We start from the raw sequence: 22,418 nt of genomic DNA, 5'->3' as shown, positions 1-22,418 counted from the left end.
CAGATGCACGGCAGGGCGTCTCGGTTCTGCTTTTTTCCGTGGGGGGGGGGTGCAGGGAAGGATGGGTGGGGGGCCTCTCTGGCCTTTATGTTCGGCACAGAGAGGGGGGCAGAGAGGGAAGGGATTATGGGTGTGGTGGGAGGGGGGGGGAGTCTCTGCCCAGGTAGCAGGGGACAGAGAAGGAATGAGGGAGGGGAGGGTGTCTCTGCCCAGGTAGCGGGGGACAGAGAAGGAATGAGGGAGGGGAGCGTGTCTCTGCCCAGGTAGCGGGGGACAGAGAAGGGAGGGGAGGGAGTCTCTGCCCAGGTATTGGGGGACAGAGAGGGAATGAGGGAGGGGAAAGTGGGCTGGGTGGGGGTCCAGGTGCTCTCTCCCCGGCCTCAGAGAGGGAGAGAGGGGGATAGAGGAGCAGGAGGGAGGACGAGGGACAGGGCACTGAGGTGGGCCGGTGCCCCAGGTCAGTAGAGGAGAAGGAGGTGGGGTGCCGATGTTGGGGGCAGCAGCAGTGGGTGGGGGGACGTGGCGTCTTCAGCCCTCCTGTGGCAAAATAGCTAAAGTCCAGGGTTGTTTCTCTTCACCCCGCAGCCCTGAGGATGGAAAGAGTGAAATATTCTCCCCCACCCTTCCGTTCCAAGCACCGACCTTAGACAATGACGAGGGCACCAGTCCAACCACTCAGTCCTGTGAAATTGGTCGTAAAGTCATGCTGTCCTCCCTCCTGCAGATGGAGAGACAAGAAGAGAAAACCCTCTTTGTGTCACTCCCTCTCTCTCCCCAGGGAGAGAGCACCTTCTAATAGCTGGGCGGCAGGCAGGCTCTCCTTCTTCCCCCTTCCTTCCTTCCTTCTGGCTGGAATCCGACAATTCGGCAGAAATAGCAATGGCTCTCCACAAAACGGGCATCTCCAGTGAGTAAGCTCTGTAACAGTGTTTTACTGTTGGAGACAGGAGGAAGTTTGAGTCTGTCTGAAGCTCAATCTTCATTCAACAAAACCCGCGCTCTGATTGGCTGGAGGACCAGAATCCTTCCGGTCCTCCAGTTTTTCCCATTGGTCAGCACCTCAGTATGCTGGTCAGGGGGGGTTAGGCACCACCCCACATGCACAGCTTTTCCTCTCCCTTGGAAATGTGCAGTCTCAGGCCACGGGGAAGGGGGAAATCACCGAGCGGCTTCTCGCTCTGGCCGGAGCCGTCAGCCGGTTGCCTGGAAACCTTGGCTCGAGGAGGGGTAGGGGCAGGGGAACAATGGGTGGGGCTCCCGTGCCCACGCGCTGGACCTGCGCACTGGAACCCGGAGACATCACCCGAGGGCGGAGTGATTCCTATTGGCTGATTCAGGCAGGGCTCCATTGTGACGTCACAACGCGGAAGTTGTCCAATGAGCTTCAGAGTAAAACCTCCTCCTCTGTGCAACATCTGGGAGGAAATCAATGTTCCCCCCTTTCCATTTCTATTCTCATTCTGGGGAATTTGGGGACTTGCAGCAAAACTGAAGAGTAAGGAAGTGAATCCAGGGAAGGTGCAGACTCTGGGAAGGTTGGCCCAGGTCTCTTTCTCTCAAAGACAGTGACATCTGAGTGAGAGTGTTCCAGTGCACTGAGTGTGGAAAGAGCTTTAACCACAGTCTGAAAATACATCGCAGCAACCACAGCGGGGAGAGACTGTACCCGTGTCCTGTGTGTGGACGAGACTTCAACTGATCATCAGATCTGGAGAGACACAAGGACACCTGCATCATGGAGAAACCAAGGAAATGTGGGGACTGTAGGAAGAGATACGGAGCCCCATCTCAGCTGGAAATTCATCAGCGCAGTCACACTGGGGAGAGGCCCTTCACCTGCCCTCATTCCACCTGCAGACACACCAGCAAGTTCATACTGGGGAGAGGCCATTCACCTGCTCTCAGTGCAGTAAGGGATTCACTGACTTATCCAGCCTGCGGACACACCAGCGAGTTCACACTGGGGAGAGGCCGTTCATTGCTCTCAATGTGGGAAAGGATTCACTCAATTATCCCACCTACTTCATCACAAAGTCATTCACACCAATGAGAGACCCTTTAAATGTTCTGATTGTGGGAACAGATTCAAAAACTCTCGAGGACTGATTTCCCACCAGCGCATTCACACTGAGGAGAAACCATTCAGCTGCTCTCACTGCACAAAGAGGTTTGGAAGGCTATCCCATCTGCGGGTACACCAGCGAGTTCACACTGGGGAGAGACCGTTCACCTGCACTGTATGTGGGAAGGGATTCACACAGTTATCCAGCCTGCGGGCGCATCAGCAAATTCAGACGGGGGAGAGGCCATTTACCTGCTCTCTGTGTCGCAAGGGATTCTGTACATCATCCAACCTCCAGACACACCACCAAGTTCACCAGTGATTACAGGGGTTGGATTCTGCTGTTAATCACATCCAGGATTGAACCATGTTCATCCTGACATTTGGTGTAGTGGGAGGATTGGAAGGTTTCTTTCTGCTGGAGTGGCTGGGTCTCACAACTTTGCTTCCAGTGGGCTGATGCTCTTTGAGTCTGGGAGAGCACATTTCAACTGAAATGATCCACAAAAGCTGACGAAGGATATTTATTTTATCCTGGATAGTAAATAGTGTTTTTCCGACCACTACGGGTAGATCTAAAATAAATACACAAAGAACTGGAAAACGCAGCAAGTCTGGCAGCATTTGTGGAGAGAGAAACAGAGTTAACGTTTCACGTCCAATGTAACTCTACTTCAGAACTAAAGAGAGGGAGAAATGTGATGGGTTTGATGCTGGTGAGAAAGGGGGGAGGGTCAGGTAGAACAAAAAGGAAAGTCAGGGTTGGATTAGAGGGCGGGTGAGATTAAATGACAACATTGCCCTGGGACAAAAGACAAAGGGAGGGATAATGGTTGTTGTAAAGAAACAAAGCAATAAAAGAAATAAAAGCAATTTATCACTAGATTACTTTGCTTGGATCCTCAATTACTTGCCCCACTTTGTCATCATCACGAATACAATAAAATTGTTTCATACTATCCCTTTATCTGATTCTATACAATCCCTTATTCGTACACTTTCAAATGTTGAGGCTAATCAGAGCTTGAAGGTCTCTCTTGCCGGTACATTTATCTTCTATTGCACATTTTCTACACACAGCAATTAAATGTTTACATTTTACAGCAAATAAAATTCAGTTTTTCACTATAACTACTAACTCATTATTGATCTTTTAACTGTATTTCAATTAAGGCTCACCACTTATTATCCTGAAAATGGTGCAGGAAGATAATTAAACTATCTTTCGAAAGGGAACTGGACAGATTCAAAATGAAATATGGGATTAATGGAAGAGCTTGTTCAAAGGGATATCATGGCTACAATGGGTGGAATGACCTTCTCTGCTCTGAGACTCATTTGCATTTAAAGAAAGCGATAAATAGCTGGAACCCACTTCCTAAGCAGGGAAGAGAAACAGAGATGATGGAATGTTTCCCAAAGGAAATTGGATGGACACTTGAGGGAAATAAACCTACAGGGATAGAACAGGAAAATGGTCTGATTCTCAGGCCCAGCATGGACTTAATGGGTTGAATGGCCCCATTCCCAATCCTAATTCCTGACTGATCTAAAGAGAGTGTCATCTGATGAGTAAAGCAAATGAAGACAGCAACAAAGGCCGATGGTTGAAAGAGCTAACTCTGTATCAGGCTGAGGACTGTGGGGGCTGCAGGCTGAAGGGCTTCTGCATTGAAGAACGGTCACGGGGTGGATTGGATGGTGGTTATTGCTCTGCCTCGAACAGGTGTTGAGTGAACACAGACCCGTGTGCTGTGCTCCTGAGTGAAATTTCACCCCCCTGAGAGAGGCACAACTTCCTCAGCTTTCATGACTAAAAGACTGTGATCGATTAGTCCTCGTTCTGTGAATATGTGACTGAAAGCACATCTCAGCCAGCGAGACCACTGGCAGAAGAAGACAAAGGGGTTTTGCAAACATTGACCTGCAAGAAACAAAGCACCAAGAAAGGGACTCAGAGATATTTGAACGAAAGCCCATCAGCAGGGAGCCTGATCAACTCGCCTCGCAATGGGTAGTATTTGAGTTCACGCCGTGAGTTTTGTGTTTTGTTCAATCTGTATTTTAGCAAGGGTCGAGTAAAAAGTTCAAGTGTTTATTGAGTATTTGAAGGTAGTTGACTTTCCAGCAAGTTGCTCGGGCTGCAGTGGAGAGTGACAGTTGGTGTCTCACTGAGGGAGTGTTGCTCGGGCTGCAGTGGAGAGTGACAGTTGGGGAAGTGTGGGGAAGTTTTTTGTTTTCTTTTTTTCTTGCTGGTAATGGCTTCAGGGATGGCAGTTCAGGCAGTATGCTGCATCTCCTGTGGGATGTATGTGGTGAGGAAATCCAGTAGTGTTTCAGGAGATTTTAGTTGTAAGAAGTGCATTAGATTGCAGCTTCTGGAGGAGCGTCTAAAGGAGCTGGAGCGGGAGGTAGAGGAACTCCGCATAATTCGGGAGGCGGAGGTGGAAGTTGATAGGAGTTATAGAGAAATAGTAACTCCTAGAAATGAGGCTTGGGTCAATGCCAGGAGGAGGGGTAAGAAGCAATCGGGAAGACAATCCCCTGGGGCGGTTCCCCTCCATAATAGGTTTTCGGTGCTGGAGGCTACAGTTGAGGAGGAATCAACTGAGCATAGAGAGCAGATCTCTGGGGGTGAGCCGAGTGAGAAAGCTCAGGTGGTTAGGGGCTGTAAAAGACTGGGCCTTGTGATTGGGGACTCCACAATTAAGGAGACAGATAGGAGGGTCGGAACTAAAGGTAGGGACTCAGGGTTGGTGTGTTGCCTACCAGGGGCTGGGGTCCGGGATGTGTCTGACAGGGTATTCAGGACTCTTAGGGGGGAGGGAGATAAACCACAAGTTATTGTACATGTGGGGACACACGACATAGGGAGGATAGGGGAAGGGGATATTAGGCAGGGATTTATGGAGTTGGGGTGGAAACTAAAGGCCAAGACTGACAGAGTGGTTATCTCTGGACTCTTGCCTGTACCACGGGATAGTTTAGAGAGGAATAGGGAGAGGGAAGGTTTGAATTCATGGCTGAGGGGATGGTGCAGGAGGGAGGGGTTCAGGTACTTAAGCAATTGGGGCTCGTACTGGGGAAGGTGTGACCTCTATGAGAAGGATGGTCTACACCTTAATCAGAAGGGGACCAATATCCTGGGGGGTAAATTTGCTAAGGCCATGCAGGGAGGTTTAAACTGATTCGGGGGGGGGGAGGGATCCTGAGTAGTGGGGCTGAAAGTGAGGGATGCATGGATGGGGACTGCAATGCACGGCATTGCAGAGGTGGGGTGGAGCAGGGTTTGAAATGTGTATACTTCAATGCCAGGAGTATTCGCAATAAAGTGGGTGAACTTGCAGCGTGGATCAGTACCTGGGACTTCGATGTTGTGGCTATTTCAGAGACATGGATAGAGCAGGGGCAGGAATGGATGCTGCAGGTCCCGGGGTTCAAATGTTTTAGTCGAAGTAGGGAAGGAGGTAGAAGAGGGGGAGGGGTAGCATTATTGGTCAGAGATTGTATCACAGTGTCAGAGAGGAGGTTTGATGAGGACTTATCTGTTGAGGTAGTATGGGCGGAGATTAGAAATAGGAGAGGAGAGGTCACCCTGTTGGGAGTCTTTTATAGACCTCCTAAAAGTTCTAGAGAGGTTGAGGAAAGGATTGCGGAGTCAATCCTGCTTAGGAGTGAAAGTAATAGGGCAATTGTTATGGGGGATTTTAACTTGACTAATATTGACTGGAATTGTTATAGCTCTAGCTCGTTAGAGGGGTCAGTTTTTGTTCAAAGCGTGCAGGAAGGTTTTTTGACTCAGTATGTAGACAGGCCAACTAGAGGTGAGGCTATATTGGATCTGGTGCTGGGAAATGAGCCAGACCAGGTGCTAGACTTGGAAGTTGGTGTGCATTTTGGTGATAGTGACCACAATTCGGTTACGTTCACCTTAGTGATGGAAAGGGATAGGCATGAACCTCGGGCCAATGGTTTTAGCTGGGGGAAGGGTAATTATGAGGCTATTAGGAGAGAATTAGGAAACATAGGTTGGACTAGGAGATTACAGGGACTGGGAACGTCCGACATGTGGAGTTTTTTCAAGGAGCAGCTACTGCGAGTCTGTGATAGGTATGTCCCTGTCAGGCAAGGAGGAATTGGTAGGGCTAGGGAACCGTGGTGCACCAAAAAAGTTTCTTTGTTGGTTAAAAAGAAAAAGGAGGCTTATGTTCGGATGAGACGTGAGCACTCGGGTAGTGCACTAGAAAGCTTTAGATTGGCTAAGAGGGAGTTGAAGAGCGAGCTTAGAAGGGCTAAAAGGGGACATGAGAAGACTTTGGCGGATAGGGTTAAAGAGAATCCTAAGGCGTTCTATAGGTATGTCAAGAACAGAAGGTTGGTTAGGGCAAGTTTAGGGCCAGTTATAGATGGCAGAGGGAAGTTATGTGTGGAGCCGGAGGAGATTGGTGAAGCATTGAACCAATATTTCTCTTCGGTGTTCACGCAAGGGGACATGAATATAGCTGAGGAGGACACTGGGTTGCAAGGGAGTAGAATAGACAGTATTACAGTTGATAAGGAGGATGTGCAGGATATTCTGGAGGGTCTGAAAATAGATAAATCCCCTGGTCCGGATGGGATTTATCCAAGGATTCTCTGGGAGGCAAGAGAAGTGATTGCAGAGCCTCTGGCTCTGATCTTCAGGTCGTCGTTGGCCTCTGGTATAGTACCAGAAGATTGGAGGTTAGCGAATGTTGTCCCATTGTTTAAGAAGGGGAACAGAGACTTCCCCGGGAATTATAGACCGGTGAGTCTCACTTCTGTTGTCGGCAAGATGTTGGAAAAAATTATAAGGGATAGGATTTATAGTTATTTGGAGAGTAATGAATTGATAGGTGATAGTCAGCATGGTTTTGTGGCAGGTAGGTCGTGCCTTACTAACCTTATTGAGTTTTTTGAGAAAGTGACCAAGGAGGTGGATGGGGGCAAGGCAGTGGACGTGGTATATATGGATTTTAGTAAGGCGTTTGATAAGGTTCACCATGGTAGGCTTCTGCAGAAAATGCAGATGTATGGGATTGGGGGTGATCTAGGAAATTGGATCAGGAATTGGCTAGCGGATAGGAAACAGAGGGTGGTGGTTGATAGTAAATATTCATCATGGAGTGCGGTTACAAGTGGTGTACCTCAGGGATCTGTTTTGGGGCCACTGCTGTTTGTAATATTTATTAATGATCTGGATGAGGGTATAGTTGGGTGGATTAGCAAATTTGCTGATGACACCAAAGTCGGTGGTGTTGTAGACAGTGAGGAAGGGTGTCGTAGTTTGCAGGAAGACTTAGACAGGTTGCAAAGTTGGGCCGAGAGGTGGCGGATGGAGTTTAATGCGGAGAAGTGTGAGGTAATTCACTTTGGTAGGAATAACAGATGTGTTGAGTATAGGGCTAACGGGAGGACTTTGAATAGTGTGGAGGAGCAGAGGGATCTAGGTGTATGTGTGCATAGATCCCTGAAAGTTGGGAATCAAGTAGATAAGGTTGTTAAGAAGGCATATGGTGTCTTGGCGTTTATTGGTAGGGGGATTGAATTTAGGAGTCGTAGCGTTATGTTGCAACTGTACACAACTCTGGTGCGGCCGCACTTGGAGTACTGTGTGCAGTTCTGGTCCCCACATTACAGGAAGGATGTGGAGGCTTTGGAGAGGGTGCAGAGGAGGTTTACCAGGATGTTGCCTGGTATGGAGGGGAGATCCTATGAGGAGAGGCTGAGGGATTTGGGATTGTTTTCGCTGGAAAGGCGGCGGCTAAGAGGGGATCTTATTGAAACATATAAGATGATTAGAGGTTTAGATAGGGTGGATAGTGATAGCCTTTTTCCTCTGATGGAGAAATCCAGCACGAGGGGGCATGGCTTTAAATTGAGGGGGGGTAGTTATAGAACCGATGTCAGGGGTAGGTTCTTTACCCAGAGGGTGGTGAGGGATTGGAATGCCCTGCCAGCATCAGTAGTAAATGCGCCTAGTTTGGGGGCGTTTAAGAGATCCGTAGATAGGTTCATGGACGAAAAGAAATTGGTTTAGGTTGGAGGGTCACAGTTTTTTTTTTAACTGGTCGGTGCAACATCGTGGGCCGAAGGGCCTGTTCTGCGCTGTAATGTTCTATGTTCTATGTTCTAAGTTAAGGAAAGAATAGTTCATGTTCATTGAGTGTTTTTCTTTAATCTTAATAAAGATGGAGTGATACAAAATATTGTGTGTCAACGTTTCGTTGCCCACCACGTTGGTTGATACCCTAATCTGATGGTCGAGAAAAATTTCAGCTGCTCCAGTCTCTCCAACTCACTGAAGTCCCTCATCCCTGGAGCCATTCTCATAAGTCTCCTCTGCACCCTCTCTAAGAACTTCACATCTTTTCTAAAATGTGGGGCCCACCTATAGAGGGATAGAATTGGAAAGCAGGGAGGTTCTGTTTAACTTGTTTAGAACCAGGGTTAGACTACACTGGGAGCACTGTCAACATTTGTGATCTCCAGTTAGAAAAAAGAAATAGAGGCACTGGGGAAGGGGCAACAAAGATTCACGAGAATAATCCCAGAACTGAGAGCATTTAATCCTCAGGAAAGGCTGGGGCAGCTTTTCTCCAGAAAAGAGAAGACTGAAGGGTGACCTGATGGAAGTCTTTAAGATTATAGAAACATAGAAAACTACAGCACAAAACAGGCCCTTCAGCCCCACAAGTTGTGCCGAACATATCCCTACCTTTTAGGCCTACCTATAACCCTCCATCCTATTAAGTCCCATGTACTCATCCAGGAGTCTCTTAAAAGACCCTATTGAGTTTGCCTCCACCACCACTGACGGCAGCCGATTCCACTCGCCCACCACCCTCCGTGTGAAAAACTTCCCCCTAACATTTCCCCTGCACCTACCCCCCAGCACCTTAAACCTGTGTCCTCTCGTAGCAGCCATTTCCACCCTGGGAAAAAGCCTCAGAGTCCACCCGATCTATGCCTCTCAACATCTTATACACCTCTATTAGGTCTCCTCTCATCCTACGTCTCTCCAAGGAGAAAAGACCGAGCTCCCTCAGCCTATCCTCATAAGGCATGCCACTCAATCCAGGCAACATCCTTGTAAATCTCCTCTGCACCCTTTCAATCTTTTCCACATCCTTCCTGTAATGAGGCGACCAGAACTGAGCACAGTACTCCAAGTGGGGTCTGACGAGGGTCTTATATAGCTGCATCACTATCCCCGGACTCCTAAACTCAATCCCTCGATTGATAAAGGCCAGCACACTCATGTGCCTTCTTAACCACCTCCTCCACCTGCGGGGCCGATTTCAGAGTCCTATGGACCCGGACCCCAAGGTCCTTCTGATCCTCTACCGTACTGAGAGTCTTTCCCTTTATATTGTACTCCTTCATCCCATTTGACCTGCCAAAATGGACCACTACGCATTTATCTGGGTTGAAGTCCATCTGCCACTTCTCCGCCCAGTCTTGCATCCTATCTATGTCCCTCTGTAACTTCTGACATCCCTCCAGACTATCCACAACCCACCAACCTTTGAAGGGGTTCAATAATCCAATAGGGATTTCAGGAGAAACCTCTTTACCCAGCGAGTGGTGAAAATGTGGAACTCACTATCACAGCGAGTGGTTGGTGAATAGCATGAATACATTGAAGGGGAAGCTAGATACATACATGAGATGAAAGGAATAGATGGATATGCTGATGGGGGGAGATGAAGAGGGGTGGGTGGAGGCTCATGTGGAGCATAAATACTGACATAGACCAACTGAGCCGACTGGCCTGGCCCTGTGCTGTAGACTCAATGGAACAGAGACAAATGTATTTGTTTTAGATCTACCTGCAGTGGTAGGAAAAACACTATTTACCATCCAGGATAAAATAAATGTCTTTCATCAGCTTTTGTGAATCATTTCAGTGGAAATGTGCTCTCCCAGGCTCAAAGAGCATCAGCCCACTGGAAGCAAAGTCATGAGACCAGCCAGAATATACCCATTGTATAGAACCTTGGTTAGGTCATAGCTGGAGCAGTGTGTGCAGTTTTGGGCCCTTACCTCAGGGAAGATATTACTGCCAGAGAGGGAGTTCAACAAAGGTTCACCAGGCGTGTTCCTGTCCCATGAAAAGAGACTGGGGAAACAGGGCCTGTGTTCTCTAGAGTTTTGAATAATGAGAGGTGATCTCATTCAAACTTAGAAATCATAGAAACCCTACAGCACAGAAAGAGGCCATTCGGCCCATCGAGTCTGCACCGACCACAATCCCACCCAGGCCCCACCCCCACATCCCTATATATTTACCCACTAATCCCTCTAACCTACGCATCTCAGGACACTAAGGGCAATTTTAGCATGACCAATCAACCTAACCCGCACATCTTTGGACTGTGGGAGGAAACCGGAGCACCCGGAGGAAACCCACGCAGACACGAGGAGAATGTGCAAACTCCACACAGACAGTGACCCAAGCCGGGAATCGAACCCAGGTCCCTGGAGCTGTGAAGCAGCAGTGCTAACCACTGTGCTACCGTGCCGCCCTTATAAAATACATAAAGGAATGGACAGGGTAGGAGCAGGTGAGATGTTTCCCCTGGTTGGGGAGTGTTACAATCCCAGTTGATATTGTAGCTGAACAGGAAAATCCCAGAATGGAACCCTGGCTCAAAAGACCAAAACTTTTACTATTTTCATGAAATGTGGAGGAACAGAGTCACAGGACTGCTAATTAGTTTTAACAATAAATTTATTAAACATGAAAAATGGATTCTAATACAATATTCCTTTACTCCTCCTTTAGCTGAACATTTCCTCACAGGTTTTAAGATTAACACAGATGACAAAGTACATTTGAAGCTACAATGGTCTCATTAACACATAAAATTAGTGTCTGCGGTTTCTCCTCAGAATCCCCCCCAGATGATGTCATGAGTGTTTCCAAACTCCACTCCCAAAATACACTGTAAAATCTTCTCTCATAGTAATAATTCACTTAGCCATTCGCATTCCAGATCCATTGCACATTTTCCAAATGATACTTTTGACTAGAGCTTCTGGCCCACTTTTAATGGAATCCATTTGAGGATATTGAACCTTTAGGCTATCGTTGCCTCGACGGCTGTTCAAATGGCCACAATTACGTTAACTCAAGTCCAAAAATCTTATTAAACTTTTATCAAATATTTCAGCTACCTCTGAAGGTCTGCCCCTCACTTTAAATCTAATTAAATGCAATTGTCTCTAACTCCAAGCCCCTTTGTTTACTCTTCCTCGAGTTTCTTCTGAACAATACCTTAGTCTCTGTTCACTTAACTTCAGTTTGCTGAAATATTCTTTCTGTCTCAGGTTCCTGGATGTCTGGATGTCTTGTTTCTTAGGAAACCTGTAGCTTTGCAACTCCCTTCTTGGCTGAGTTGAGAGAGAGCTGTTCGTGCTCCATGACCCATGTCCCCTGCCTCTGGGTTCCAGTTGAAACAAAGAAAACTTTTTGCCTTAGCTTACAGCACCCCTAGTTGCTACGCAACAATGTTTATTCTTCACGCCATAGCTCTCTTTATCACAATAGAATCCCAGCTGGGATTGAAACTAATCCCCACACATGCAAAGATCTTTGTCCAGCATGAAATCTGACCTCACGTTTCTTTCAGGCACAGAAACATTAAATTAAACCCAGCTGAAATTAATTTCTAATGCTATACTTCAGTTACAGTAAGATCGATATGCGCGATCTTCTTGGAGATCCTCTCCACTTGGAGCCGGCAGTTTGTGATGTTGATGGTAGTCGCTGGCATCTCCACATCATACTTCAGTTATACAGGACATTGGTGAGACCATATCTGGAGCACTGTGTACAGTATTTCTCCCATTTAAGGAATGATGGAAATACATTGGAAGCAGTTCAGAGAAGGTTTACTAGACTCATACCTGAAATTGGATGGTGGTCTTCCGAGGAATGATTGGACTGGCTGGGCTTGTGTCCAATGAAGTTTAGAAGAGCTCCAGGCAATGTGACTGAAAACAGTGGAAGCAGAAGCAGAGTCTCTGAATATTTTGAAGGCAGAGCTGGATAGATTCTTGATAAGCAAGGGGGTGAAAGGTTATGGGGGGGGGGTCGATGGGAATGGGGAGTTGAGGTTACAATCAGATCAGCTGTGTACGTATTGAATGGTAGAGCAGGCTTGAGGGGCCGGGTGGTCTACTCCTCTCCTAATTCGTATGTGATCACATCCATTATAACAGATTGTAGCATTTTCCCTCCTACTGATGTCAGGCTAATGGGTCGGTGGTTCCCCGTTTTCTCTCTGCCCCTTTAAAAAGTGGAGTTACATTTATCAGCTTCCAATCTGCAGGAACCATTCCAAAATCTATAGAATTTGGAAAGGTGACCACCAATATATCCACTGTCTCTACAGCCACGTCTTTCAACATTCTGGGACACAGATCATCAGCTTTTGGGGATTTATTCACTTTCAACCCCATTAATTTCTCCAGTACTAGTTTTTCACTAATGCTAATCTCTAATGTGGAAGCCATAGAAAGGGTGCAGAGGAGATTTACAAGGATGCTGCCTGGATTAGGTGACATGCCTTATGAGGATAGGTTGAGAGAGTTAGGTCTTTTCTCCTTGGAGAAGCAAAGGATGAGAGGTGACCTGATAGAGGTGTATAAGATGTTGAGGAGGTATTGATAGAGTGGATTCTCAGAGGCTTTTACCCAGGGCTGAAATGGTTGCCACAAGAGGTCACAGGTTTAGGGTACTGGGGAGTAGGTACAGAGGAGATGTTAGGGGTAAGTTTTTCACTCAAGAGGGTGGTGGGTGCGTGGAATTGGCTGCCAGTAGTGGTGGTGGAGGCGGATTCGATAGGGTCTTTTAAGAGACTTTTGGATAAGTTCATGGAAGTTAGTAAGATAGAGGGTTATAGGTAAGCCTAGAAGGTAGGGACATGTTCGGCGCAACTTGTGGGCTGAAGGGCCCGTTTGTGCTGTAGCTTTTCTATGTTCTATGTTCTTTCAGTTCTTCATGCTCACTCCCTGGTTCTAGCCAGTTTGCCCTTATATTCTATTTCTCTTTCTTTATCAGTTTATTGATCCTCCTCTGCTGAATTCTAAAACAAGTTCCCAATCCTCAGGCTTATGACTATTTTGGTTAATTTATGAGTCTCTTCCTTTGATCGAATGGAATCTTTAACTTCTTAGCCACATTTGCTTCACTTTTCCTGTTGGATTTTTATTCCTTAAAGGAATCTATATTTTATGTCAATATGTAATAATTCCTTAACTTCTAGCAATTGCCTGTCCACCATCAGATCCTCTGTAGTAATCTTCTAATCCATCACAGCCAATTTGCCTCTCATAAGCTGAAGGTTTCCTTCTGTGAGAAACACAAGTAAATTAAACAAAAGAACCAAAGCCCATCTTCATGGCAATATGACATGCTCTGAGGGGCTTACAAACAGAAATGCGAACACAATATCATTTAACTTCCAAGCAATCTTTCATTCTGTGATCCTTCTGAAATCTGAACCAGGTAGTTGCAACAGAGCCAAAAGAGCATCAGTCCACTGGGCAAAGTCATGAGACCAGCAATTGCAGTAGAGAGAAACACTTGACCCTCTCCATTGATGAACTGTGATAATGAACAAAATGCAGTCTTGGGTGTAATAGGAGAAACAACAACAGCAGAATCCAGAATCCCTGCATTCACTTGTGAACCTGTTGGTGTCTCAGCAGGTGCGAAGAAACATTGAATCCCTCCCGATGCTCAGAGCAGGTGAATGGTCTCTCCCCATTGTGAACTCGCTGGTGTTTCTGCAGGTGGGATAACTGAGTGAATCCCTTTCCACATTGACAGCAAATGAATGGCCTCTCTCCAGTGTGAACTCGCTGGTGCCTCTGCAGCGTGGATGCATAACTGAATCTCTTCCCACAGTGAGAACAGGTGAATGGCCTCTCCCCAGTGTGAACTCGCTGGTGTCTCTGCAGACTGGTGGAATCACTGAATCTCTTTCCACATCCTGAGCAGTTGACTGGCCTCTCCCCAGTGTGAACTCGCTGGTGTCGCCACAGAGTGGATTCATGACGAAATCTATTCCCACACTGAGAGCAGGTGAATGGTCTCTCCCCAGTGTGAACTCGCTGGTGTGACCGCAGGGTGGATAAGTGAGTGAATCCTTTCCCACACTTAGAGCAGGAGAATGGCCTCTCCCCAGTATGAAGTCGCCGGTGTCTTTGCAGGGTGGATGCATGACCGAATCCCTTCCCACACTGAGAGCAGGTGAATGGCCTCTCCCCAGTGTGAACTCGCTGATGTGTCTGCAGGGTGGATAACTTAGTGAATCCCTTTCCACACTGAGAGCAGATGAACGGCCTCTCCCCACTGTGAACTTGCTGGTGTCTCCACAAGCTGATGGAATTACTGAATCCCTTCCCACACTGAGAGCAGGTGAATGTCCTCTCCACAGTGTGAACTCGCTGGTGTGCCCGCAGGTTAGACAACTGAGTGAATCCCTTCCCACAAACAGAGCAGGTGAATGGTCTCTCCCCAGTGTGCACTCGCTGGTGTGACTGCAGGTTGGAGATCCGAGTGAATCCCGTCCCACAAACAGAGCAGGTAAACGGCCTCTCCCCAGTGTGAACTCGCTGGTGTGTGCGCAGATTAGATAACTGAGTGAATCCTTTCCCACACTGAGAGCAAGTGAAGGGCCTCTTCCCAGTGTGAACTCGCTGATGCGTCTGCAGGGTTGATAACCGAGTGAATCCCTTCCCACAAACAGAGCAGGTGAATGGCTTCTCCCCACTGTGAACTCGCTGGTGTATCTGCAAGGTAGATGCATGACGGAATCCCTTCCCACACTGAGAGCAGGTGAACGGCCTCTCCCCAGTGTGAACTCGCTGGTGTCTCTGCAGGGAGGATGAATCACTGAAGCCCTTCCCACATCCAGAGCAGTTGAACGGCCGCTCCCCAGTGTGGCTGCGCCGATGAACCTCCAGTGCAGATGGGGCTCTGAATCCCTTTCCACAGTCTGCACATTTCCACGGTTTCTCCATGATGCAGATGTCCTTGCCTCTCTCTTGGGTGGACAATCAGTTGAAGCCTCGTCCACAACACGCAACACGAGTACAGTCTCTCCCCACTGTGAATGGTGTGATATTTATTCAGGCTGTGTAACTGGTTAAAGCACTTCAGTCAGTGCACTGGAACACTCTCACTCGAGTGAGGCAGTGTGTTGGTGCTTTTCCAGTCACACTGATGTTCAAAATCTTTTCAAATCGACAGACGGGACAACCATTTCTCCTTTCAGATTCAATGGCTGATGATATTCAGGTCTCAAGAAATATGACTGTGTCAGATCTAGACGTGACGTTTGAGATTACGGCCTGTGATTCCTCTTTCAATGTCCTGTAAACAAGTTTACAAAGTTGTCAGTGTCAGTACAGGATAGAAATACAGAACAGACAATTCTAGTGTCTATGGAACATTCTTTCCTCTCTCATTCCCGAAAAGCTGTAAATCTCCATCCCACACACTCTCCCCCCATTCTCACTCTGCTGCATCTAATATTCACCCTCCCAATTCTCCTGAAGGTGCTGATTGAAGCTGATCCATGCTCACTGCTTCCTGTTGGAGACAGAGACCACAACAAATAGGAGCTGCAGTCAGCCCTTTGACCCATCAAGCCTTTTCAACATGACCATTGGCTCATCTACCTCAGCATCAGTCTCCCGACACTAAACCCATATCCCTTGATAGCTTCAATATCTAGAAACCAATCAACTTGATGACTGAGGTGCCACAGTCCTCAGGAGTTGAGAATTCCAAAGCTTCACCACATCCATGTGTGAAGAAATAACTATTCATCTTAGCTTTCTCTCCATCTTCCTATCTGTTGAGGAGTTGAGGAGGAACTTCTTCTCCCAGAGGGTAGTGAATCTTTGGAATTCTCTGCCCAATGAAGCAGTAGAGGCTACCTCGTTAAATGTGTTTAAGTCACAGATAGATAGATTTTTAACCATTAAGGGAATTAAGGGTTATGGGGAGCGGGCGGGTAAGTGGAACTGAACCCACTATCAGATCAGCCATGATCTTATTGAATGGCGGAGCAGGCTTGAGGGGCTAGATGGCCTACTCCTGCTCCTATTTCTTATGTTATGTTCCCCATAATCACTTGTCAATCAGAAATCTGTCTAACTCATCCTCGAACATATTCAATGATCCACAACCTCCACTGATCCCTGTGGAAGAGAAATCCAAAGACTAACAACTCACTGATGGAAGAGATGACTGGAAATATATAACGTAGCTACAGTACCATATTACAAGTCTATGGATTCTATTTTAAAATGAAACTGGATGGGCATTAAAGGAAATAAACTTCAGGGGAACAGGGGTTTAGAGGGGGATTGGGACTGACTGGATTGTTCCACAGAGTAAAGAAATCCCTCCTCATCTTCACTGTCTCTCCATTTTCCTATCTGTTCCTCATAATTCTTGACTCCCTTGTCATTCAAAAATCTAACTCACCCTTGAATATATTCAATGCCTCCACTGGTCCCTGTGGAAGATAAATCTAGATATTAACAGTTCTCTGAGGGAAGAGACTGCTGTAAATATATAACATAGCCACAGACCAATATTACAGTTAAATTTAATAAGTGCATTTTATTACAGAGCCATAAATAATATATCTAATCTGTACCACATAACATCAGAGATGTCTCTGTCCTAAATGAATTTACTATCTCTAAATATATTTCAGAAATTAGATGGAAACCTGAAGGAAATAAACTTGCAGGGGAACGGGAATATTGAGGGGGAATGGGACTGCGGAGAGTTGGCATGGATCTGAATTATGGAATGCATTCCTTCTGTGCTGTAATGACGCTATGACTGGAAAGATATAACATAGCTTCAGTACTATATTACAAAACTAGAAATACTAAATGCATTTTATTAAAGCCCCAAAAATAATATATCTAAGCTTTATCATATAACAACACTAGACATATCTCTGTCCTATATTAATTTACTGTCCCGTTAAATGTCTGCCATCTCTTTAATCTATACAGGAAAAATTACAGTCTGATGGGTGCAAGGCAGGGACACTCGGTAAATGGCGACTGCCGGGTTACGACCGCACACACCAGCCACCCTCCCTGACCCTGACAAACACCACTGGGATAGGGCGCCCAATCGGGCCAGTCTGTATATCCAAAACAGGGACAGACAGGGCCCTCAGAGTAGGGAAGGGCGACTGTAACCAGGCCTTCGACATTACACCAGCAGCACCTGATAGTTCCCTTAGAGTCCAGTGTGCACCAAACAGCACGGTGCAGATCCTTCTGCAGCCAGGAATTTTAAACAGCCCTGCTGCTTATAATGGAATTTACTTTGTCTGCGGTCACAGGGCATACCCTTGGTTACCCCATGACTGGTCAGAGACATGCTATCTAGGCTATGCTATTCCCTACATACTTTAATTGTGAACATTAGGAAAGAGATCATCCTTTTAGCCAGACTAAGAAATGTGTCAAGCTGAGGGAGCAAAGGATGTCAATGTCTTTAAGAGAGAGAGAGAGAGAGAGACCTTTCCAGAGTCTGCACCCTCCCTGGATTCACTTCCTTTCCCTTCAGTTGCTGCAAGTCCCCAATTTCCCCCAGAATGAGAAAAGAGCTGGAAAGGGGGAGAAAAGGAAGTGTTTTACTCACAGATGTTGGAGACAGGACGGAGTTTGAGTCTGTCTGAAGCTCAATCTTCATTCACACAAAGCCCGCGCTCTGATTGGCTGGAGGATGAATCGTTCTGGTCCTCCAAATCTTTCTATTGGTCAACACCTCAGCGTGACGGTCAATGGGTGGGCTCTCACCCGCATTCGCGCAGCTTCCCCTCTCCCTTGGACATGCGCAGTCCCGGGACGGAGGGGGGAAGTCACCGAGCGGCTTCTCGCTCTGGCCGAAGCCATCAGCCGGTTGCCTGGAAACCTCGGCTCGAGGAGGGGTAGGGGGAGGGGAACAACGGGTGGGGGTGGGGCGGGGCTCCCATGTCCGAAAGGGGGAAACATTGATTTCCTCCCAGATGTTGCACAGAGGAGGAAGTTTTAGTCTGATGCTCTGGAGCCCTGCCCGAATCAGCCAATAGGAATCGCTCTGCTTCGCGGTGACATCTCCATGTTCCAGTGCGCACCATTTCTTTTCCCATTCTGGAGAAAGTGGAGACTTGCAGCAACTGAAGGGAAAGGAAGTGAATCGAGTCTGCATATTACACACAGTTTTAGTCCAGTCAGATAGACATGTATCAGTCTGGCAACCTGCATGGAGATTTTCAGCTCTGTGTCCAGCACAGTGAGCACGGATCTGTCAATCAGCCTCAATCAGCACTTGCAGGAGAATTGGGAGGGTGAATCTTAGATACAGCAGAGTGAGAATGGAAGGAGAGTGTGTGGGATAGAGATTTACAGCTTTTAGGGAATGAGAGAGGAAAGAATGTTCCATAGAAACTGGAATTGTCTGTTCTGAATTTCTATCCTGTACTGACTGTGATGTCTGTTGTAAACTCCTTTGAGGGGGTATCGGAAGGTGGGGATTTACAGACAGAAATCTTGAACCAAATGTTCCAGCAACATCTGACAGAGCCTCTCAATTCATCAGAACCTGAATATCATCGGCCTTTGAATCTAGGAAAAACGTTTCTGTGTTTTGTCTGCTTCAGAAGACTTTAAACATGTGTGACTGGAAAAGCACTAAAACACACACACACACACCCGAGTGAACTTGTTCCAGTGCACTGAGTGTGGTAAGAGCTTGAACCAGTACACAGCCTGAAAAAACATTGCATCATTTACAGTGGGGAGAGTTTGTACGCATGTTGTGTGTGTGGACAAGACATCAACTGAGAATCGCAAGAACACAGTGGAAATTTGGGGACTGTGAGAAGGGATTCATGTCCCCATGTCAGCTGGAAATTCATCAACGCAGTCATCCTGTCATCAGCCTCCTAAGACACCAGCTAGTTCATTCCGGGGAGAGGCCGTTTACCTGCTCTGAGTATGGGAAGGGATTACCTTCAAATGCCCTGATTGTGGGAGTGGTTTCAAAAGTGCTGCAGGCCTGATGTTGTATCAGCGCATTCACACTGAGGAGAGACCTTTCAGCTGCTCTCACTGCACAAAGAGGTTTAAACTGTCATTCGCACTGTGGAGCCACCAGTGGGTTCACACCGGGGAGAGATCATTCATCTGCTCGCAGTGTGGGAAGGGATTCATTCAGTCATCGCACCTGCTGAGACACCAGCGAGTTCACAAGTGATTACAGGGGTTGGACTCTGCTGTTAATCACATCCAGACCGAACCATGTTATAAGAACATAAGAAGTAGGAGCAGGAGTAGGCCATCTAGCCCCTCAAGCCTGCTCCGCCATTCAATAAGATCATGGCTGATCTGAGATTGGGTTCAGTTCCACTTACTTGCCCGCTCCCCATAACCCTTAATTCCCTTAATGGTTAAAAGTCTATCTATCTGTGATTTAAACACATTTAACGAGGTAGCCTCTACTGCTTCATTGAGCAGAGAATTCCAAAGAATCGCTACCCTCTGGGAGAAGAAGTTCCTCCTCAACTCAGTTCTAAATTGACTCCCCCGTATTTTGAGGCTATGCCCCCTAGTTCTTTTTTCCATTGTAAGTGGAAATAACCTCGTTGCTTCTACCCAGTCTAGCCCCTTCATTATCTCATATGGCTCTGAGATCTCCCCTCAACCTTCTAAATCATAGAAATCACAGAAAGAGGCCATTCGGCCCATCGAGTCTGCACCGACCACAATCCCACCCAGGCCCTACCCCCATATCCCTGCAGATTTACTCACTAATCCCTCTAACCTACGCATCTCAGGACACTAAGGGCAATTTTTAGCATGGCCAATCAACCTAACTCGCACATCTTTGGACTGTGGGAGGAAACCGGAGCACCCGGAGGAAACCCATGCAGACACGAGGAGAATGTGCAAACTCCACACAGACAGTGACCCAAGCCGGGAATCGAACCCAGGTCCCTGGAGCTGTGAAGCAGCAGTGCTAACCACTGTGCTACTGTACTGCCCACTGAGTAAACCCCAATGAGTACAGTGCCTGTACTGACGAGACGAGAGATGAAATTGCTGGGCCTCTGACGGAAATCTTTGTCGCTTCTTTGGACACGGGTGAGGTCCCTGTGGATTGGAGGATAGCGAATGTGGTCCCGTTGTTTAAGAAGGGTAGCAGGGATAACCCAGGAAATTATAGGTCGGTGAGCTTGACGTCCGTGGTAGGGAAGTTGTTGGAGAGGATTCTTAGAGACAGGATGTATGTGCATTTAGAACGGAACAATCTCATTAGTGACAGACAGCATGGTTTTGTAAGAGGGAGGTCGTGCCTTACAAATTTGGTGGAGTTTTTTGAGGAAGTGACAAAAACGGTTGATGAAGGAAGGGCCGTGGATGTCGTCTATATGGATTTCAGTAAGGCATTTGACAAAGTCCCACATGGCAGGTTGGTTAAGAAGGTTAAGGCTCATGGGATACAAGGAGAAGTGGCTAGATGGGTGGAGAACTGGCTTGGCCATAGGAGACAGAGGGTAGTGGTCGAAGGGTCTTTTTCCGGCGGGAGGTCTGTGACCAGTGGTGTTCCGCAGGGCTCTGTACTGGGACCTCTGCTATTTGTGATATATATAAATGATTTGGAAGAAGGTGTAACTGGTGTAATCAGCAAGTTTGCGGATGACACGAAGATGGCTGGAATTGCGGATAGCGAAGAGCATTGTCGGGCAATACAGCAGGATATAGATAGGCTGAAAAATTGGGCGGAGAGGTGGCAGATGGAGTTTAATCCGGATAAATGCGAAGTGATGCATTTTGGAAGAAATAATGTAGGGAGGAGTTATACAATAAATGGCAGAGCCATCAAAAGTATAGAAATACAGAGGGACCGAGGTGTGCAAGTCCACAAATCCTTGAAGGTGGCAACACAGGTGGAGAAGGTGGTGAAGAAGGCATATGCTATGCTTGCCTTTATAGGACGGGGTATAGAGTATAAAAGCTGGAGTCTGATGATGCAGCTGTATAGAACGCTGGTTAGGCCACATTTGGAGTACTGCGTCCAGTTCTGGTCGCCGCACTACCAGAAGGACGTGGAGGCATTGGAGAGAGTGCAGAGAAGGTTTACCAGGATGTTGCCTGGTATGGAGGGTCTTAGCTATGAGGAGAGATTGGGTAGACTGGGGTTGTTCTCCTTGGAAAGACGGAGAATGAGGGGAGATCTAATAGAGGTATACAAGATTATGAAGGGTATAGATAGGGTGAACAGTGGGAAGCTTTTTCCCAGGTCGGAGGTGACCCGATCACGAGGGGTCACGGGCTCAAGCTGAGAGGGGTGAAGTATAACTCAGGCATCAGAGGGACGTTTTTTACACAGAGGGTGGTGGGGGCCTGGAATGCGCTGCCAAGTAGGGTGGTGGAGGCAGGCACGCTGACATCGTTTAAGACTTACCTGGATAGTCACATGAGCAGCCTGGGAATGGAGGGATACAAACGATTGGTCTAGTTGGACCAAGGAGCGGCACAGGCTTGGAGGGCCGAAGGGCCTGTTTCCTGTGCTGTACTGTTCTTTGTTGCCCAATGAGTAAACTCCAATGAGTACAGGCCCAGTCTACTCAATCTCTCTTCATAAGCTAACCCCCTCATCTCCGGAATCAACCTGGTGAACCTTCTCTGTACCCCCTCCAAAGCTAATATATCCTTTCTTAAATAAGGGGACCAAAATTGTACACAGTACTCTCGGTGTGGCCTCACCAGTACCCTGTACAGTTGCAGCATGACCTCCCTGCTTTTATACTCCATCCCTCTCGCGATAAAGGCCAACATTCCATTTGCCTTCTTGATTACCTGCTGCACCTGCAAACTGAGTTTTTGTGAATCATGCACAAGGACCCCCAGGTCCCTCTGCACAGTAGTTGTAATTTTTCACCGTTTAAATAATAGTCCATTTTACTATTATTCCTTCCAAAGTGGATAACCTCACACTTATCAACATTATACTCCATCTGCCAGATCCTTGTGTAACCCCCTGCTGACCACTATATGGGGGCTACTATTTAAATATTCAATCAACAGGATCCCGAATTCCTAGCGGTTGATGTTGATTTGGCTAATTCCCTGTTTACCCATAAATGTCAGTACTGTAAGTCGGAATATCAAAAATAAATTTAATAACACTTATCATTAACAGACATAAAACAGTGAGCTCTGATCTTCAACTGTTGGTGCACATATGGGGAAACTCATCCTCCGTAACACATTCGTAGATACTGGTCCAGTTGGATTGTAT

At 47.1% G+C, this 22,418-nt stretch overlaps 2 protein-coding genes across 2 annotated transcripts in view; both read right to left on the bottom strand.

Annotated features, from left to right (window-relative positions):
- Window positions 1-22,418, bottom strand: part of LOC144501461 (uncharacterized) — a 418,660-nt gene that overhangs the window by 383,263 nt on the left and 12,979 nt on the right. The window lies entirely within an intron of this gene.
- LOC144501460 (uncharacterized) lies at window positions 13,769-15,115 on the bottom strand. The gene has a single exon (XM_078225238.1). The coding sequence runs from the start codon at window positions 15,113-15,115 to the stop codon at window positions 13,769-13,771; it is 1,347 nt and encodes a 448-aa protein (XP_078081364.1).

The sequence above is a fragment of the Mustelus asterias genome, chromosome 12, assembly GCF_964213995.1.
Source record: "Mustelus asterias chromosome 12, sMusAst1.hap1.1, whole genome shotgun sequence".
Taxonomy (NCBI): Eukaryota; Metazoa; Chordata; class Chondrichthyes; order Carcharhiniformes; family Triakidae; genus Mustelus; species Mustelus asterias.
Note: the sequence above shows the minus strand (reverse complement) of the source record. Positions and strands in the feature narration are given on the sequence as shown.